This window comes from Polypterus senegalus, chromosome 10 (genome assembly GCF_016835505.1).
Source record: "Polypterus senegalus isolate Bchr_013 chromosome 10, ASM1683550v1, whole genome shotgun sequence".
NCBI lineage: Eukaryota > Metazoa > Chordata > Cladistia > Polypteriformes > Polypteridae > Polypterus > Polypterus senegalus.
Genome location: NC_053163.1, coordinates 42,331,381 through 42,351,759, shown reverse-complemented (window position 1 = coordinate 42,351,759; position 20,379 = coordinate 42,331,381). Strand labels below are relative to the sequence as shown.

At 38.4% G+C, this 20,379-nt stretch overlaps 1 protein-coding gene across 1 annotated transcript in view; it reads left to right on the top strand.

The window, feature by feature from the left end:
* Positions 1–20,379, top strand: part of taf9 (TAF9 RNA polymerase II, TATA box binding protein (TBP)-associated factor) — an 80,513-nt gene that overhangs the window by 49,285 nt on the left and 10,849 nt on the right. Inside the window, exons 5-6 of the mRNA XM_039765768.1 lie at positions 8,966–9,044; positions 16,450–16,563. Coding sequence (XP_039621702.1) covers positions 8,966–9,044; positions 16,450–16,563 — 193 coding nt within the window. The remainder of the gene's footprint in view (positions 1–8,965; positions 9,045–16,449; positions 16,564–20,379) is intronic.

The window sequence follows — 20,379 nt, the reverse complement described above, 5'->3', positions numbered from 1 at the left end:
CTTTGATTGATTATCTTGGAGTGAAGTGGAGTTTTAGAGTGGAAATAATAGATCATTATTTGGATTACACGCATTTCACGTGTGTTCCGTTTCTACAGTAATCCATGTAAACACATTTTTAAAACAGAAACGTTTTTGATATTGTAGTAGTAAATGACAAAATGTAGGCTTAAACTATATAATGTATGAAGCATGAAGTCCAAATAAACACTTTCACAAAAGATACAAATATAACAGAACAAGTATGCTTTTATTCAAAAATATAACTGCAGAAAAAAACTGCCTTAGCATGGCACATTGACATATAATTACTACAACTGCCACTGTAGCGTAATGGTATCAGCTGCTGACTAGTAATCAAAAGGTCATAATTTCGAACCCGCACAATTCAGTTTTGAGAAGTAAACTGCTCTTATTCTTACTATTTTAAAATAAAAACATACATTTAATTGTGTAACAGCCAGTGTAATTTATGAAACTTGTAAAGGTTTTTTTTTTTTTATTCACTTTTCCTTCTCTCAGTCTTGTTCAAGATCCTTCCCTACTTAAAATCTGACACTACTGTTTTCACATAAAGATGTGCTATAGCTCTGCAGCGTGCTTGTGACTGCATTCTCGTACCAATGCTTGTGAACTGCAGTGCCTGCGTGCACTTTTCGTGACATTACACGTCTATTTTTTGAGCATGCCTGTGTCGCTCAAACACAGGAACATAAGTTGGTGTACAAGTATAATAAAACAAGTGCACTTTCATTCTAGACTATAAGTGAAGAAAAAATAAAGCAAGTTACAGTAGAAGGTTGATATGACAGCTTGCGTGGTGCAATGCTAAGAACTGCTGATTTCCGATCCGTGCTATATAAAATCATCACATTCAAATATTAACAATTCCCACACACCCTTCCTACATTTACGACATGTGTACTTGTTGCAGTGTACACATCTCTCTGTGCTATGGTTCCTATTACACTGAATGAGCATCTGACACTGTACTTTCTTCCCTATATAAATAACATTTGAGCTGTAGCGCTTCTCCAAATAAATCACATTTGAGCTATAGCGTGTCTATGTGAAAACAGCAGTGTCAGATGGGGAGGGGGGGATTGTGAATGCGACTGAGAGAATTTAACTGAATTTTTTAAAAAAATAAATAAAAATAAGCTAACCTTTACAATTATCATGCATTTACACTGGCTCTTACAGACTGACTGAAATCAAATGTGTTTTTATTCTAAAATAGTACAGTACATGCAATATTATTTAAAAACAAACATCAGATCAGGTTTGAATATACGCTGACACTGTTACAGAAGGCGTCAGCTTATTCAGTGCAGCAGTTTCAACGCACAGTATATGCAATATTATTTGAAAACGAACAGCGTCAGATCGGGCGCATATTCAAATCCGATCTGACGCTGTTTGTTTTCAATTAGTATTGCATTAGTGCGATGATGTTTTTACATATATTGTCTCTTTCATTCATCTTGCGGTTTGTAATAAGTGACCGCGTGCAGAGGACAGAATAGTACAGAGCAGTAAGTTCAGCGCTATATGCAACCAGAGAGATAGACAGGCAGAAAAGGCACTAGATATACAGTGGGTTCGGACCCCTTTCAATTTTTCACTCTTTGTTATATTGCAGCCATTTGCTAAAATAATTTAAATTAATTTTTTTCCTCATTAATGTACACACAGCACCCCATATTGACAGACAAAAAAAAGAATTTTTGAAATTGTTTCAGATTTATTAAAAAAGAAAAACTGAAATATCACATGGTCCTAAGTATTCAGACCCTTTGCTCAGTATTTAGTAGAAGCACCCTTTTGAGCTAATACAGCCATGAGTCTTCTTGGGAAAGATGCAAAAGTTTTTCACACCTGTATTTGGGGATCCTCTGCCATTCCTCCTTGCAGATCCTCTCCAGTTCTGTCAGGTTGGATGGTAAACGTTGGTGGACAGCCATTTTTGGGTGCTCAACATTTAGATGCTCAATTGGGTTTAAGTCAGGGCTCTGGCTGGGCCGTTCAAGAACAGTCACAGAGTTGTTGTAAAGCCACTCCTTCGTTATTTTAGCTGTGTGCTTAGGGTCATTGTCTTGTTGGAAGGTAAACCTTCGGCCCAGTGTGAGGTCCTTAGCACTCTGGAGAAGGTTTTTGTCCAGGATATCCCTGTACTTGGCCGCATTCATCTTTCCCTCGATTGAAACCAGTCGTCCTGTCCCTGCAGCTGAAAAACACCCCCACAGCATGATGCTGCCACCGCCATGCTTCACTGTGGGGACTGTATTGGACAAGTGATGAGCAGTGCCTGGTTGTCTCCACACACTGAGGAGAGGCAAGACACATGACAGCCCGCATGGAGTTTGCCTAAGGACACCTGAAGGACTCTGAGATGGTGAGAAATGAGATTCTCTGGTCTGATGAGACCAAGATAGAACTTTTTGCCCTAATTCTAAGCGAAATGTGTGGAGACAACCAGGCACTGAAATCTTACCAGTACGCCACGGCAGCTGTTGTAAAATTCTTGAACCTTTTATGAAAGTGTTTATTTGATCTTTGGCCTTCAGGCTTCACACATTTTATAGTTTGTCTACATTTTGTAACATTTAACCCTAAAATATTAAAAAGTTTCTGTTTTAACATTGAGTTTACACAGATTACTGTAGAAACGGAACACACATGAAGTGCGTATGTTCCAAATAACAATCTATTATTTCCACTCCACTTCACTCCCAGATAATCGAGGCATGAGCTGGGAGAAGTTCGTGCACGTTCTAAGTCGGTGGGGGGATGGAATAGCCGCCTGCTTGCAGTTTGTTTTTATCGGCACATTTACAGGACAAAGGAGGCTGGCGGAGAGGTAAGAACGGTTTTAAGAAGCAATTTAAGGTGGGATGGATCTACGAATTCTTTTGTAGACTGGTAATTCTAATGTTAAATAGTAAAAGAAAATAGTCTGATAGACCAATATCAATGATCTACTTCACGTCAACTTTTAGTCCTTTAGTAATTACTGTCTAACGTAAGACCTGCTTTATGTGTAGGCTGACTAACAAGCTGTCTCAAATCAAGAGTCCAGGAGGTTAATAAATTCTTTTACTTTCGGGTCACACTGATTATTGATATGAAAGTTAAAGTCTCCAACTATTAGGAACGTGTCATAGTTCGTAATTATAATTGACACCAAGTCTGAGAATTCCTCAAAGAAAGACGCATTGTATTTTGGAGGTCTATACACGGATAATACTAGAAACTCCATGAATAACAACTGCAAGATACTCAAAGGACTTGAATTTACCAAAACTGACATCTTTACGCTTTAACCAGCTCGAGTAAATGTTTCCTAAACCACCGCCTTTCTTTCCTTGGCGATCCATACAAGCAAAGCTGTAATTCGGAGGCACAGATTCAAACAGCTGTGCCATCAGGGCTAAGCCACGTTTCACTTAGAGCAATAAAAAGCTAAGTTTGTCGAAGAAACGTTTTTCTTGTTTTTTGCCTTTTATTCTGCAAGTGTAACTTTTTTTATCCCATTTAGTGTGAACTGTTTTGCTCTGAATTATCATGTTTACTTTTTAAAACTAAATTTATTGTAAATTTCTTTTGTACGTGTTGGACTTGTGCTTATCCTGCCTTACCAACTCAGTAGCAGCTCGATTTCGAGATCAATGAAAATATGCAGATACATTTATTGTAAACAATAATAAAGAAACAATATTGTTTTAAACACTAAATTTAGTTTTTTTTTTTCAGTTAGTCCAGTATTTAACCTTAGCAATCAGAAAACTGCTAAATGGTGGTTCAGTTACACTGTATGTACAGTATTTTGAATGAATGATCTTTATTGTCATTGTCACAGGTACAACGAAATTGGAAGATGTCTCTGGTCAGTGCATTATCACATATATAAAAAAAGCGAGTAGAATATAAACAAACATTATAAACAAACATTCAGTAGTGCAAATTATCACATCTATAAAAAAAAAGAGTGATCTAAACAAACATTATAGACAAACATTCAATAGTGCAAATTGCATAAGTCAGTGCATAATTCATATAGCTGTTATGTGACCATTATCTGCTTTTAGTGGCATTGAGATGTGCTATTGCAGTTGGGTAAAAACTATGTTTGAGTCTATTTGTCCTTGCATGTATTGCTCTATACCGTTTGCCTGACGGCAGCAGTTTGAATAGAGAGTGTCCAGGGTGTGAGGTGTCCTTTATGATATGGGCTTTTTTGAGGCAGCAGGAGCTGTGTAGATATTCTAGTGTGAGGAGAGGGCAGCCAATGATCCTTTGGGCAGCGTTGATGACTCCCTGAAGTGCTTTCCTCTGAGCCACTGTGCAGCTAGCGTACCATATGCGTATGCAGCATGTTAGGATACTTTCTATAGATGCTCTGTAGAAGGACACCAGCAGACTCTGTGTGCTGTTATTCCTCCTGAGTACTCTCAGGAAGTACAGTCTCTGTTGGGTCTTTTTCAGCAGCTCCGAGGTGTTCACACTCCAGGATAGGCTTTCCTCTATGTTGACTCCCAAGAACCGGAAGTCTGCCACCCTCTCCACACAGTCACCGCTGATGATTAGTGGTTGGACTTCAGTCTTGTTTCTTCTGTAGTCTATTATGAGTTCTTTGGTCTTTTTAGTGTTTAGGAGGAGGTTGCTATTCTTGCACCAGGAAGACAGCTGCTCCACCTCATCTCTGTAGGCAGACTCGTCTTCCCCCAGATATGAGCCCCACCACGGTAGTGTCATCTGCAAATTTCACAATGGTGTTGCTCTGGTGGGTGGGGGTGCAGTTGTGTGTGTAGAGAGAGGAGAGCAGTGGACTAAGCACACAGCCCTGAGGTGACCCAGTGCTGAGGCTTAGGGTTGCTGATGTGTGACGGCCCACTCTCACTCTCTGTCTGCGGCCAGTGAGGAAGCTGTTGATCCATCTGCAGGTGCTGTGAGGAAGCCCCAGGTCTTTTAGTTTGACATCCAGTTTGCAGGGAAGAATGGAATTGAATGCAGAGCTGTAATCTACAAAAAGCATGCATACATAGCTTCCTTGCCTCTCCAGGTGTGTTGCAGCGGCATGGAGTGCTATGGCTATGGCGTCCTCAGTAGATCGGTTCGTTCTGTAAGCAAACTGGTGGGGGTCAAGGCTGCGGGGTAGGGCTGCTGTAATGTGAAAACGGACCAGCTTCTCAAAGCACTTCATCACCACTGGGGTGAGTGCCACTGGTCGATAGTCGTTAAGGCTGGAGATATGAGGTTTCTTGGGCAAGGGTATTATGGTGGAGGTCTTGAGGCAGGGTGGGACAGTCGACTGTGCGAGGGATTGGTTGAAGATCCTGGTGAAGATCTCCGCCAGCTGTTCTGCGCAATCCCTCAGTACATGTCCTGGTATGCCATCAGGACCAGCCGCCTTCCTCGGGTTTACGGCCTGCAGGGTGCGCCTCACTTCATGTTCCTCCAGAGTGATGATGGTACTACAGTGGGCTGTGTGATGTTGCCGTGCCTCTAAAGCTTCCGGTGCAGTGACCTCAAAACAGGTGAAGAAGATGTTCAGCTCCTCCCCCTGTGCTAGGTCACCTTCAGCAGCACCTAGGTTGGTCTTGTAGTTCGTCAGCTTCTGAACACCCTGCCACACAAGCCGGCTGTTCTTGCTTTCCAGGTGGTTCTCAATTCTCCTCCTGTAATCCGCCTTGGCCTCCCTGATGCCTCTTTTCAAGTTGGCTCTCGCCATACTGTAGTGGTCCCTGTTACTGGACCTGAAGGCGTTATTCCTCTCCTTTTAACAGCTGTCGGACTTCCCGGGTCATCCAGGGCTTTTGGTTGGGGTAAGCCCGGATATGTTTGTCCACTGTGACAGTGTCTGTGCAGTGTTTGATGTAACAGAGGACACTGTCCGTGAATATTTCCAGGTCTTGATGTTCGAAGATGTTCCAGTTGGTTTTATCAAAGCAATCCTGCAGCTGTTGAGAGGCACCCTCTGGCCATGTAGTAACAGTCTTTGTGATGGCCAACACGGTTTTCCTGATGGTGGCATATACAGGAATTAGGAGCAGGGACAAATGGTCAGACTGGCCCAGGTGTGGTAGAGGTCTGGCCCTGTAGCCCTTCTTGATGTTTGAGTAAACTTTGTCCAGAGTGTTATCACCCCTAGTGGCACACTTTACATGCTGGTGGAAATTAGGGATTACTGTTTTTAAATCTGCATGATTAAAATCCCCAGCTATGATGTGTACAGCGTCCGGGTATTTGCTCAGTTTGTTGCTAATGTTTGTATGCAGAAGTGTTATCGCCACGTTAGCATTAGCATCTGGTGGTATATAAACAGCTGTTATTATAACGACGGTGAACTCCCTTGGATGGTAGATGGGCCTGCATTTAACAGTCAGATATTCTATGTCTGGTGAACAGTGACGGTTTGTGATCACTGTGTTAGTACACCAACTGTTATTCACATACATGCAAATTCCCCCTCCTTTTCTCTTACCGGAGTCCTCTGTTTGGTCCTGGCGCTGTGCGGTGTAACCTGCTAGCTCAATAGCCGAGTCCGGAATGGATTGGATTGATGCAGCCAGGACTCGGTGATCAGAAGGATGCATGAGTCTTTGATGTGGTTATTCGCTGTTATTTGTAACCTTAGCTCGTCCATCTTGTTCGCCAGGGATCTGGCATTCGAGAGGAATAGACTAGGGAGCGGTGGTCTAAGTGGCTGCCTCCTTAGCCTGGTTAGCACGCCAACCCGGCAGCCTCGCTTCCTCCTTCTCTCTCGACGCCGCCTGCGCCTCCTTCCCGCTGGGATAGTAATCCACGGAGCGCCCGGTCTCCTCGCTATTTCCTCCGGTATTTTGTGCAAGCGGATAAATTCGATAGGCACACTCACACGGTAACTCACTCCGATCTTAAGGAGAATTTCGGCTGAAGATGTTATTCGCTTGACTGACTGTACACAAAACAAAGCACAAGACGTACAAAAGCAAAAACATCCAAACACAACACCGACTAGTGGGACACCGAGCTGCTGCAACTACGTGCGCCGCCATATTGCCAGCCCCCCATTTGATCAGCGAAGGAGAGTGAGAATTCAGAGTACAGTATCTGCTGTCAGTAACACAAAATACATATTTAGTAGTAGTGCTTTTCAAAATTCAAAAGGGCAGTAGTTGTCAGTTAAATTTTGTGGTAATTGTGCACCTCCATGCTAAAATTTAAAAATGAAATTTTCTTTACATAGGACAGTTTTGCATTTGTATCAAAATTTGGCAATTTATTTTTGTGTCTGTTGGCCCCTGTCCTACATTTCTATTTAACTTTTATGTGATTTATGCAATGAGTTTGGTGTTTGTCAATTCAAAATTTTCTTCACAGTGATGTTATATATTTTCTGCATAAAGCTGTGTTCTAAAGTAAAGCATTTTTTATAAACTGAATAAAAGCTTTGTCTGTTCTTGCATCTTCCAGTGGGACTTTATGGAACCCAGCCTCCATATTTGATTAAAAAAAATCTTTTCTTAAAACCTAACATGTTATCCAGTATTGATTTGTGTCTTGAGTTTACATGCTTATTGTGAAATAGTGTATACATGTTATTCTAAGAAGGAAAAAAAACAACTGTTGATAATCAACCATTTTAAGAAGAGACCAGCTGTGGGCCTCATTTCTTCACAAACTTCCCCATTTGTTTTACTCCGCAGTATCCTTGCTCGCTTTGCTTGGTAAAAAGCTAGACAATAGTAACGGAAAAAATTATAGTTACAGTACTAGAACAGGAGAAAGCTGAAATGACTTATTGGTGTGTACTGCCCCACTTCAAGAATTGCATCCATCCACCTCATCATGCCTTTGTAGTACTAGCACCAAAGTTATGGAATGCTCTGCCGGTTGAAATTAGGTTAGCTTCTTCAACTGAAATGTTTAAATCAAGGCTTAAAACACTCTTGTTTTTGATTGCTTTTAACTGTATATGAGTAACTCTGGTATCAATTTTATTAATTTTTTATTTTTTCATATCCATTGTTTTTCTGTAAATTGTTTATCTTCTAATCGGTTCTTTTAACTTATTTGTTTTAGTATTTATGTAATTTTTGTCCTTTGTTTACTGATTTATTATTGATATTTTTGCTTTTATTGTACGGCACATTGGTTTACACTTATGTTATAAAATTGTGCTTTATAAATAAATTTTGATTTGATTACACTGTTATCCAGGGCAGGGTCACAGTCCAGCTGAATCCTATCCCAGCAAGCATTGGGCAGAGGGCAGGAACAGTCCCCGGTGAAGTCTGTCGTAGGGTGAGCACACACCCACCCACCATAGGGCCACTTTAGCATCACCAGTCCTCCTAACTTTAATCACATTAAAATTTAGTAAGTTCAGTACAAATGTTCTAATACAGGCAGAGTAGGCTATTATTCCTACGTCAGTGCCAAGTTCTACATACATTCATGTATTAGGCTGCGTTCTGCTAAAGCACACATTTCCAAAACAAAAGCTAGCTATTAGAGAAGTGATAAGGGAGCTGCAAGCTTCTTGGTGTATGTCAGGAAAATGTAAAGCGGTCAGGGACAACAAAAAAATTGCAAGCTTCAGGGATTCTGTTGTTATAATAAGGGTATATAATGGGCCTTCATAATCAAATAACTTTCTGGATTGGTATGGGTGGTGTTTCAGTTTAATTGTAATTAATGTATCTTAACTCTTCCTTTGATATATTACATCTTTGTATTCATGATTGTATTTTTATGCTTTTTTTCCTTACAACAGTGAGTGCTTTGTTGTAACAATAAATTATAATTGGTCCAATTCAGAAATTTGGAAAATCAGGACAGTACAAAGGATTATTTTAATGGATGGCATGAGTTTTTTGTTTTTTTTATGTGCGGAATTGTCACTGCATCTTATAAAACTGTCTAGAATTTGTCAACAGTCAATAAATGATATTCCTGTTTTCTCCCACCCCCAATTCTCCAGGGTTCTTCTGTTGGAAGAATAACAGCACCACGGCTAAGTGTTGGTGCCGTCACTAGTCGACCAAGTACACCAACTCTTGGTAAGGAAGTGTTTGAATTTTTGATTACATTGCCATCAGCAAATAAAGTTTGTGTTTCATATTGAATAAAGCAAGAAATACTGTATGCTAAAGGTAAGACAGTCTTATTGCCAAATGATAAGCAGGAGACTGAAGCCACGTGGGATTGCCTTTTTAAACTGAAGATCTGGTGAATGCATAACTAAACAAACTTTTTTTATGTTATAGCAATAATGACAAAATGCTGATGTGAAGTGTATAATGTATGAAGACTGAAGTGCAAATATCAAATAAACACTTTCACAAAAGGTACAGTATAACAAGTCTGCTTTAATTCAAGAATATAACCGGAGCAAAAGAAATTATTCAAATTACATCTTGCTATCGATGTGTAAAAAAACGATTCCCATAAATATCAATCGACACAAACTAAATATATCAATTTGGGAGGTAAGAACTGCTGTCTCGTAAGAGGTTGCAGGTTTGATCCTGGGTCCTCCCTGCATTTACTGTTTTCAGTAGTGAGCTACTATTATATAATAAAACCTATACATTTGATTTGAGTCTAACAACTGGTATAAATTTTTGCTGCTTGTAAAAGATGTTGCTGAAGGATAAATGCAGACACACAACCACTGGTGAATCATGTCTTCTTGAAATCATATTGTCACTTGAATTTTTTTTTATTCAGTTTTATTCTTGAATAAAAGCATACTTCATTATACCTTTGCAAAAATGTTTACTATATATTACAGTAACCGCTTGAATGAAGTCAAATCTGTTTGCCTCACTCGTGCATGCAAACACAATCCATACGTGAAAACGTTATTTGAAAATGTGTTGTCATTTGAACTTTTCTTTTTCTTCGATCTTGCCCATCTCCACGTTATGGTGCATGGTACTGAGAATGCAGACAGACTTTCTTTTGGGTGCATACACCGTTAGATTTAAACACTAATGTGAAAAATAGCTTGTGTACAAGTGACTTTAACTGCATGCGGAAGTTCCCATCCCACTTTATTTATGGTGTCAAGCAGAGTTGTGTTGCAGTGCAGCAGTCTATTAGCCAGCTAAAGCAACGTGTAGAAGTTGTCTGATGTTAAGGTTCTGCCTTTTTCCAGAAACGACTCCGTAAGCTTTATGAACACAGTCTCGGAAAGGCTTTCTCACGTGGGACAAATGTGATCTTTTCCTAAATACGGAGTGGTATTGCATATATATTTTGTCTCCAGATCTGCCGCAATCCAAAACTTTATGCCAAATTTGTCAGGCTTGGTTGAGAAGTTTTGCAAAAAAGGACAATGGATCCTGGTTGGAAATCAGTTTCTCATCAGCAGTAATATGTTGCCCTGTGTTCTAACTCAAAACACAGTTCTCAGCAAAACATTGCTGAATGTCCGAGATCGCAGCAAATGTGTCATTTTCACACGTTCTGCACTGGTGTCTTTGCTGTAAGATAGTCTGATAGCGGTCACAAGGCATCGTATCTTTAATTGCCGGTACAACAAATACTTCTGACCAGGCATCAACCACAGCACCAACTGTAGTCATTGCTATTCTTGTGAAAAGAATAAAGAGATGAACATCAACTCCAAGAGGGAGAGGCAAGTTGGTACCACGTTAACATGACTGAGACAATAAAACTGAATCAGAAAAAAAACAGTAACTTTTACAAGCACCAACAATTTACACCAGGTGTTAGACTCAAATCAAATGCTTGTTTTTTTACATAAGAATAAGAATAATAATAATAGAAGTTCACTACTGAAGATGGTAAGTGTGGGGACGACCCGGGATTGAAACCGTGTTGATTTGATATTTGCGTTTCAGTTTTTACACATTGACAGCAAAATGCAAATTGAAAAATTTCCTTTTCTTTGGTTATATTCTTGAATAAAAGTGTACTTGTTTTGTTATGCGTTTTGTGAAAGTTTTTATTTAATATTTGGACTTCAGTCTTATTATACACCTCGCATCTACATTTTGTCAATTATTGCTATAACATGAAAAAAGTTTCTGTTTAGTTATGTGTTCAACATTTCTTGCATTTCCTGTCATCTTACATTTACACAAATCGTTGTAGACATGGAACACACGTGAAATGTATGTATTCCAAATAACATTACATTATTTGCCCTATACAATTCCAGACACCTAACTCCCAGATAAAGAGAGATTATCTCTTTGAATTTTGTGTCTGACTTGACTTCAGCTGCCTCAGTGGGGGATGAGTGAGCAAGGTCCTTGTGCTGATGACATATTTGCACAACAAAGACGCTGATGAGGAGCTGCAAGTTAATTTAAGGTTGCCCGGCGTTACGAATATTTTCATAGGATTCAGGGATACTAGTGTTAAAGTCTTACATCAATCACATTTATCTCATTTACAGTTGTCTAAAATATACCCAGGACAAATTAAACCCTTGAGTGTTGGTATCTAGCTCCAACATCAATAGGCCATATGTTTTGGGAATGCACTAAATTACCATTATTTTGAGCATAAAAAGGGATGCTCTGATCAGTTGTTTTTTAAGGCTTCTACCAATCGCCAATTTTATGTACTAGATCGGCTAATTCTGGTACCAGTTCCGATTCTTTTCTTTATCCCTTGAAAAACACGTTTTATACTAAGCTGCTCCATAACCAAACACATGAAGGCTTTATATCCAATATTAAAGTGTTAACTTTGGTATTTTTATAATTAAACTATAGACCACAGGTGTTAACTGTTCATTTTTTTAACAACAAAATTAAGTTTTGTAGACTTATTGTTCTTTAACCATAAAAATGCTAAAATAAATAACATTTTCTTAAAATGCATAATTTAATAAAATATGTACAAAATATCCAGAATTCATATGGTATAACAGAAAATAAAATGCTTCTAATAATTGCAACCTTGTCAGATTGTTTCATTTTTTCTGTAAAGTACTGTACCTGAAATAAACCATAATATAAAAAAAAAATTTTTTTGATGCATTACGGATACCACAAGTAGATGCTCTAAGTGCAAAGGAATTGGATAAACCTCTGGCACTGTCAAAATTACTAGATGTTATAAACTCAGTGTGGGAAAGCAGCAGGTCCCTGCCAATTTTTATTAAAATTTCTCAAATACTGTAAGTTAGCTCCCCTTTTATTAGCAACATTTACAGAAACTAGAAACAATATAATTCTACCTCAAACTTTATAGCAAGCATTAATTACTGTTTTTCCTAAGCAAAATATGGACTTACTGCAATGTGCATCATACAGACCAATGTCACTTCTGTATAATGTTAAGATACTCTCCAAAATCCTAGCTAGAAGGATTAAGAAAGTGCTTTCTTCTGTAATATCACAAGACCAAACTGGATTTATTAAAGGCAGACACTTAGCTTTCAATCTTCAACGCCTGTTTAATGTAATATATTCACCTGCAAAGTCGGACACCCTGGAGATATTATTGTTGGATGCAGAAAAAGCATGTGATGTGGTTGAATGGAACTACCTTTTCACTACATTGGAGAAATTTGGGTTTGGCCCTGAATATTTGTGCATGGATCAAACTGCTATATACCAGTTCAGACGCTTCAGTTTGTATTAACAACCTTATTTCAGACTACTTCAAACTAGAACATGGCACTAGACAAGGATGCCCCTTGTCACCACTGCTTTTTGGAATTGCCATTGAGCCACTGGCAGTTCACTGTTGAAGTGCTTATGATATAAAGAGGACTATCGGATAAGGAGTTGAACAGAAAATTTCACTATATGCTGATGATATGGTACTATATATATTAGATCCACAAAATACTGTGCCTGCAGTCCTAACAGCACGTACAGAATTTCAAAAGATTTATGGTCTCAGAATTAATTTGAATAAAAGTGTGCTGTTTCCAGTGAACTCTCATGCACACAGTATTAGATTGGTCACCTTCCCTTTTATCATTGCAGATCAGTTTAAATACCTAGGGGTAAACATCACAAGTAAACAGATGTTTATCAACAACATTTTGCTGTCTGCATGGAAAATATTAAGTAAGACTTGCATATGTGATCTGTATCTATCTATCTGTCTGTCTGTCTGTCAAAGTGAATATCTTTCCTATGCTTCTAGTTCTATTTCAAAACATTCCAATATACACAAATTGTTTTTTAAGAAGGTAGATTCAATCATAACCTTATTTATTTGGAATTCCAAGTATCCACGTATCCAAAGAGCCAAGGCAAAAGGTGGCATGTCTCTACCTTTTTTTTTTTTTTTTTTTTTTTTTACTAGGCAGAAAATATACAAGCTATAAAAACTATGAGACAAATACAAACCGGATTCCAAAAAAGTTGGGACACTAAACAAATTGTGAATAAAAACTGAATGCAATGATGTGGAGATGGCAAATGTCAATATTTTATTTGTAATAGAACGTAGATGACAGATCAAACGTTTAATCCGAGTAAATGTATCATTTTAAAGGAAAAATATGTTGATTCAAAATTTCACGGTGTCAACAAATCCCAAAAAAGTTGGGACAAGTAGCAATAAGAGGCTGGAAAAAGTAAATTTGAGCATAACGAAGAGCTGGAAGACCAATTAACACTAATTAGGTCAATTGGCAACATGATTGGGTATAAAAAGAGCTTCTCAGAGTGGCAGTGTCTCTCAGAAGCCAAGATGGGTAGAGGATCACCAATTCCCACAATGTTGCAGAAAGATAGTGGAGCAATATCAGAAAGGTGTTACCCAGCTTAAAAATTGCAAAGACTTTGCATCTATCATCATCAACTGTGCATAACATCATCCGAAGATTCAGAGAATCTGGAACAATCTCTGTGCGTAAGGGTCAAGGCTGTAAAACCATACTGGATGCCCGTGATCTCCGGGCCCTTAAACGACACTGCACCACAAACAGGAATGCTACTGTAAAGAAAATCACAGAATGGGCTCAGGAATACTTCCAGAAACCATTGTCAGTGAACACAATCCATCGTGCCATCCCCGTTGCCAGCTGAAACTCTACAGTGCAAAGAAGAAGCCATTTCTAAGCAAGATCCACAAGCTCAGGCGTTGTCACTGGGCCAGGGATCATTTAAAATGGAGTGTGGCAAAATGGAAGACTGTTCTGTGGTCAGGCGAGTCACGATTCAAGTTCTTTTGGAAATCTGGGGCGCCATGTCATCCGGACCAAAGAGGACAAGGACAACCCAAGTTGTTATCAACGCTCAGTTCAGAAGCCTGCATCTCTGATGGTATGGGGTTGCATGAGTGCGTGTGGCATGGGCAGCTTGCATGTCTGGAAAGGCACCATCAATGCAGAAAAATATATTCAGGTTCTAGAACAACATATGCTCCCATCCAGACGTCATCTCTTTCAGGGAAGACCCTGCATTTTTCAACAAGATAATGCCAGACCACATTCTGCATCAATCACAACATCATGGCTGCGTAGGAGAAGGATCCGGGTACTGAAATGGCCAGTTTGCAGTCCAGATCTTTCACCTATAGAGAACATTTGGCGCATCATAAAGAGGAAGGTGCGACAAAGAAGGCCCAAGACGATTGAACAGTTAGAGGCCTGTATTAGACAAGAATGGGAGAGCATTCCTATTTCTAAACTTGAGAAACTGGTCTCCTCGGTCCCCAGACGTCTGTTGAGTGTTGTAAGAAGAAGAGGAGATGCCACACAGTGGTGAAAATGGCCTTGTCCCAACTTTTTTGGGATTTGTTGACACCATGAAATTCTGAATCAATATATTTTTCCCTTAAAATGATATATTTTCTCAGTTTAAACTTTTGTTCCGTGATTTATGTTCTATTCTGACTAAAATATTAGAAGTTGGCACCTCCACATCATTGTATTCAGTTTTTATTCACGATTTGTATAATGTCCCAACTTTTTTGGAATCCGGTTTGTAAATAAACATAAATAGGCTTGGTCTGCAATAGAAATAAAATCCTGTGGTGGTACTTTATATTCTTTGCTTTGTACTCCAATAAGTACAAGTTATCACCAATATACTAACAACCCAATTGTGCTTCATTCACTCAGAATATGGAACCAATGTAGGAAGTACTTCAAGATAGAGATGCTTTTATCTGTGGCACCTCTGCATGATAACCACCTTTTTCCACCCTCTGAAACGTACGCAGTTTTTAATGTCTGGAAAACATTCGGGATTAAATCACTTGGAGATCTATACATGGAAAACGTCTTTGCATCCTATGAACAGTTACAGTGCTAATTTAACTTTCCAGCAACACATTTCTTTCACTTCGTACAAATTAGAAACTTTGTTAAACCCAACCTGCCCAATTTTCCTCACCTCCCACCAACCTCTATTCTGGAAAAAATATTAAATCTTTCTTGAGGACTTAGACAGCATTTGTGTAATTTATAAAAACTTTTTAAAGTCCCTCAAATTCTTCCTCTTTTCTTTTTTCAATTAAAAAAATGTAAACTGCTGCACTTAACACAAGCTTGCAGTCCAAACTTGGACAAACTATATCCGTTTTAATTATAGAACAAAATTAAAAGGTCTGAGTTCATTAAAGTAGCTTTTCTTGCCATTTGTCTAATTGCACAGGAAGACTTTGCAGATTCCTTTTTCTCAGTTTGTTACTCCACTTTAACGTAAATGCTAGTTTTGGTCTTCTCTCTTTTTTTGTGAAAAAAGTCTTGACTTGCTGCTGTACTGTACAGAAAGTTCACTTCCAAGGAGCACTACAAGAAGTTTGCTGCATAAAGAAGCACTACAACTATTTACCGTAAATAGAAAAGCAGGAGCTGGAAAGATTGTTTTTGTGATAAGGCAATTTACAGATTACCGATTGAGTGTTTTGTAGTGAACATCAGCAGATTTCGCCGATAAATCAGAGCAAAATCTTTAAATACTTCTCGGATAGCCTGAGTGTCACAATCAGAACCAACCCCAAACCCATTTCCTGTAACTTAGTGAGTAGGAAACATTTCTATTTTATCTCAAATTGCAAAGAAATCAAACTCCTTAAGAATATAGGTCCCTTTTTTTTTTTTTTTTTTTAAAGAATTGATAGGACTGCATTTTAGAATAAGTATGCTTATCCTGTTAATGACATCCTTGTGCTATTAGTCATTGTATTATATTTTAAAAATTGGGTGTGTCCACTAAATAGTCTGTCTTTATCTCTTTCTCTTGGGTAGAGGTTGAATTTGCTTTGCTCTCTGCTTTTTTCTTTATTTTTCCTTTTGTTTTTTGTATTGATTTTTAAAGTAAATAGTTGTATCTGTTATTTATTTAATTGAGTAAAATGCCACTGTAATCTGCTTTTTGAAAACAAAATGAAAATATTTAAAGTGATAAATTGCAGTATATTGTGTCATGTGTGGATTGTCAAAAACTTCCAAACAATGCATTATTTACCACTAAAAGCTGTTTAAAATTGTTGATTTGCTTTTTTTAAATGAATTAGGTAATCCTGCTCAGACTGTATCAGTTACCAATAAACCTGTGACACCAGTATCACTCTCTGGTCAGCGATTTACAGTACAGATTCCAACCTCACAGTCTTCAACAATTAAATCAGGTATTTTACTCAGAATTAAATTTGACTTTAATTATTCTTTCCAAAATACACTTGATCTGTTTTCAATTTTAGGTTGTCTTTTAAAAGTCTTAACAGTATTTTTCCATTCCTTGTTAGTTGTAAGTGTTGCCTTAACAAATTATTTTTTGCAGTTGGAATTAAAATATGAAGATATACTGTATGTTAAAATATTGTCTATAGTCAAGAAAAGAGTCTGTTTTTTCTTTAGTAACAGACCCCAGGTGCTTCCAAACCATCTGAAGGATGTAACCCTTCAATCTGCATGTTCAGTCCACCTCAACTGACTGCCCTGACTACAGTGCTTCTGTTCATTATTGAGCTTCTCATTCTGTAATGGAGTATGAGCCCAGCAACTGTATTTAAGAACCTTCCTTTCTGTCACTTTTACAGTATTTACTTTCGCTTCCATTGTACTTAATGGTGCTTGTGACCTGGATTGACCAATCAGTAATCATGAGCTTTGTTCAAGAACTTTTTTACTGCCTTGTTACTACAGTCTAGTATATTGCCTGTAAACTGCCTCAATTTGTTGGTAAATCTCACAATAACCTCAGCCCTCACTGGTCAACAAAACTTTCAAAGTATTTTTTCTTATTAACTTTGAGAGAGTGGCAGTCTCTTCAAACAGTACTATATTAAAGTCTTATCATTTACTTAACACTAGAATCCCCGTAGCCTATGAAAAAACCCGTAATCCCGGCCCACCTTAAATCCCTTCACACCTCTCCATCAGCGTCTTTTGTGTTGTAAATGTGTTGATCAACACAAGCAACAAGCAGCCTGCTATCTCATCCCCCCCACCAACGCAGAAAGGGCACAGAGTTCTCTTAGCTCAAGTCTGCTTACCTGCCTGTGAGTTGCTTAGAGTTGTATAAGGTAAATAATATATTATTTGGAATGCATGCATTTCATGTGTGTTCCGTGACTGCAACAATCTCTGTAAATACATTGTTAAAATAGAAAAGTTTTTCATGTTCTAGTAATAATTGACAAAATGTAGATGTGAAGTGTATAATGTGTGAAGCCTGAAGTCCAATTATCAAACACTTTTACAAAAGGTACAAGAATAACAAAACACTTGTGCTTTTATTCAAGAATATCACTGCAGAAAATGATCCCGCATTAGGGTGCAACATTCACACACATTTAATATGACCGCTTTGGTGGTGCAGCAGTAAGAACTGCTGACTGGTAAAGAAAAGGTCAAGGGTTCGACCCTGGACGCCTCAGTTTTGAGCAGTGAGCTGCTCTCATTCATACTATTGTAGAATAAAAACATACATTTGATTTGAGTCTGTTAACAGCCAATTTAAAATTTTTGATAATTGTAAAAGATATCACGAAAGGGATATAAGCAGACACAAATGTTGTTGAATCATGTCTTCTTGGTGTCTTGTTACTTGAATTTTTTTTATTTAGTTTTATTCTTGAATAAAAGCACACTTGTTCTGTTACACCTTTGCAAAAAGTGCTTATTTTATATTACAGTAACCACTTGAATGACTTCAAATCTGTCACTGCCTCTCTCATGCACGCACACATATACATTCATGCATGAAAAAACAATCTTGCCAAATCTCCACGTTCTGGTGCATGGTACTGAGAATGCAGACAGACTTCTTCATTTTGGGTACATTCACCGTCATCATGTTGCTGCTAGATCTGAACACTAGCGTGGAGAATTGCTCACATACTGAAGTGACTTTATCTGCAGGTGGAAATTCCCGTCCCACTTTATATTGCCAAGCAAAGTTTTGTTGCTGTGGAGCAGTGTATTAGTCAGCGAAGCGACATGAAGAAGTTCTGTTGTTATTGTTCTGCATTTGTCCAGAAACCGCTTTATGACTACAGGTTTGGAAAGTCTATTTCCTGTGGGATGACTGGGATTTTTCCTAAATAAGGAGTGGCATTGCACATGTACTTTGTCTCCAAACGTGCCGCCATTCAAAACATTATGGCCACATTCGTCAGGCTTGTATCTTTGATTGCCGGTACAACAAATAATTCTGACCAGGCATAGACTACAGCCCCAACTGTGGTCTTCACTGCTCTTCTGAAAAGAATGGAGATAAACATCATCAACTCATAGAGGGAGAGTCACGTTGGTTGTACCACGTGAATGTGACTGAGAGAATAAAAGTGAATTTAAAAAACAAACTTTTACAAGTATCAAATTTATGACGTGTGTTAAAGACTGAAATCAGATATGTTTTTATTATATGATAGTAGTAATAATAATAGCAGCTCACTAAGCAAACTTAAATGTGGGGAAGATCAAGCCCTCAACCTCTTGATTTAGAAGCAGACATTCTTACCTCTAAACTAGTCATGAGAGTGATATTTGTGCTTCTGTTTTAACATATTGGCAGCAACATGTAACTTGAATAATTTGTTTTTCTTCGGTTATATTCTTGAGTACAGGTGCACTTATTTTGTTATTCATTTTGTGAAAGTGTTTATTTGATATTTGGAATTCACACATTATACAGTTCAATTCAGCATTTTGTCATTAGTACTATAACACGAGAAAAATGTTCTGCTTTAGTTACGTATTCAACAGTTTTTGACTGGTATTTTGCTGTCATCATCCTGCATTTACCCAGCCTGCTGTAGCCACGGAACACACATGAAATGTATATACTGTGTTTCAGATAATGATATACAGCTAGGTCCATAAATATTCGGACAGAGACAACTTTTTTCTAATTTTGGTTCTGTACATTACCACAATGAATTTTAAATGAAACAACTCAGATGCAGTTGAAGTGCAGACTTTCAGCTTTAATTCAGTGGGGTGAACAAAACGATTGCATAAAAATGCAACTAAAGCATTTTTTAACACAATCCCTTCATTTCAGGGGCTCAAAAGTAATTGGACAAATTAAATAACTGAACTAACGAAATAAAATGTTCATTTCTAATACTTGGTTGAAAACCCTTTGCTGGCAATGACAGCCTGAAGTATTGAACTCATGGACCTCACCAAATGCTGGGTTTCCTCCTTTTTAATGCTCTGCCAGGCCTTTACTGCAGCGGCTTTCAGTTGCTGTTTGTTTGTGGGCCTTTCTGTCCGAAGTTTAGTCTTCAACAAGTGAAATGCATGCTCAGTTGGGTTAAGATCAGGTGACTGACTTGGCCATTCAAGAATTTTCCACTTCTTTGCTTTAATAAACTCCTGGGTTGCTTTGGCTGTATGTTTTGGGTCATTGTCCATCTGTATCATGAAATGCCGCCCAATCAATTTGACTGCATTTAGCTGGATATGAGCAGACAGTATGTCACTGAACACCTTAGAATTCATTCAGCTGCTTCTGTCCTGTGTCGCATCATTAATAAACACTAGTGTTCCAGTGACACTGGCAGCCATGCACGCCCAAGCCATCAAACTGCCTCCACCGTGTTTTACAGATGATGTGGTATGCTTTGGATAATGAGCTGTTCCATGCCTTCTCCATACTTTTTTCTTGCCATCATTCTGGTAGAGGTTGATCTTGGTTTCATCTGTCCAAAGAATGTTTTTCCAGAACTGTGCTGGCTTTTTTAGATGTCCTTTAGCAAAGTCCAGTCTAGCCTTTCTATTCTTGAGGCTTATGAGTGGCTTGCACCTTGCAGTGCACCCTCTGTATTTACTTTCATGCAGTCTTCTCTTTATGGTAGACTTGGATATCGACACACCTACCCCCTGGAGAGCGTTGTTCACTTGGTTGGGTGTTGTCAAGGGGTTTCTCTTCACAATGGAAATGATTCTGCGATCATCCACCACTGTTGTCTTCCTTGGGCGTCCAGGTCTTTTTG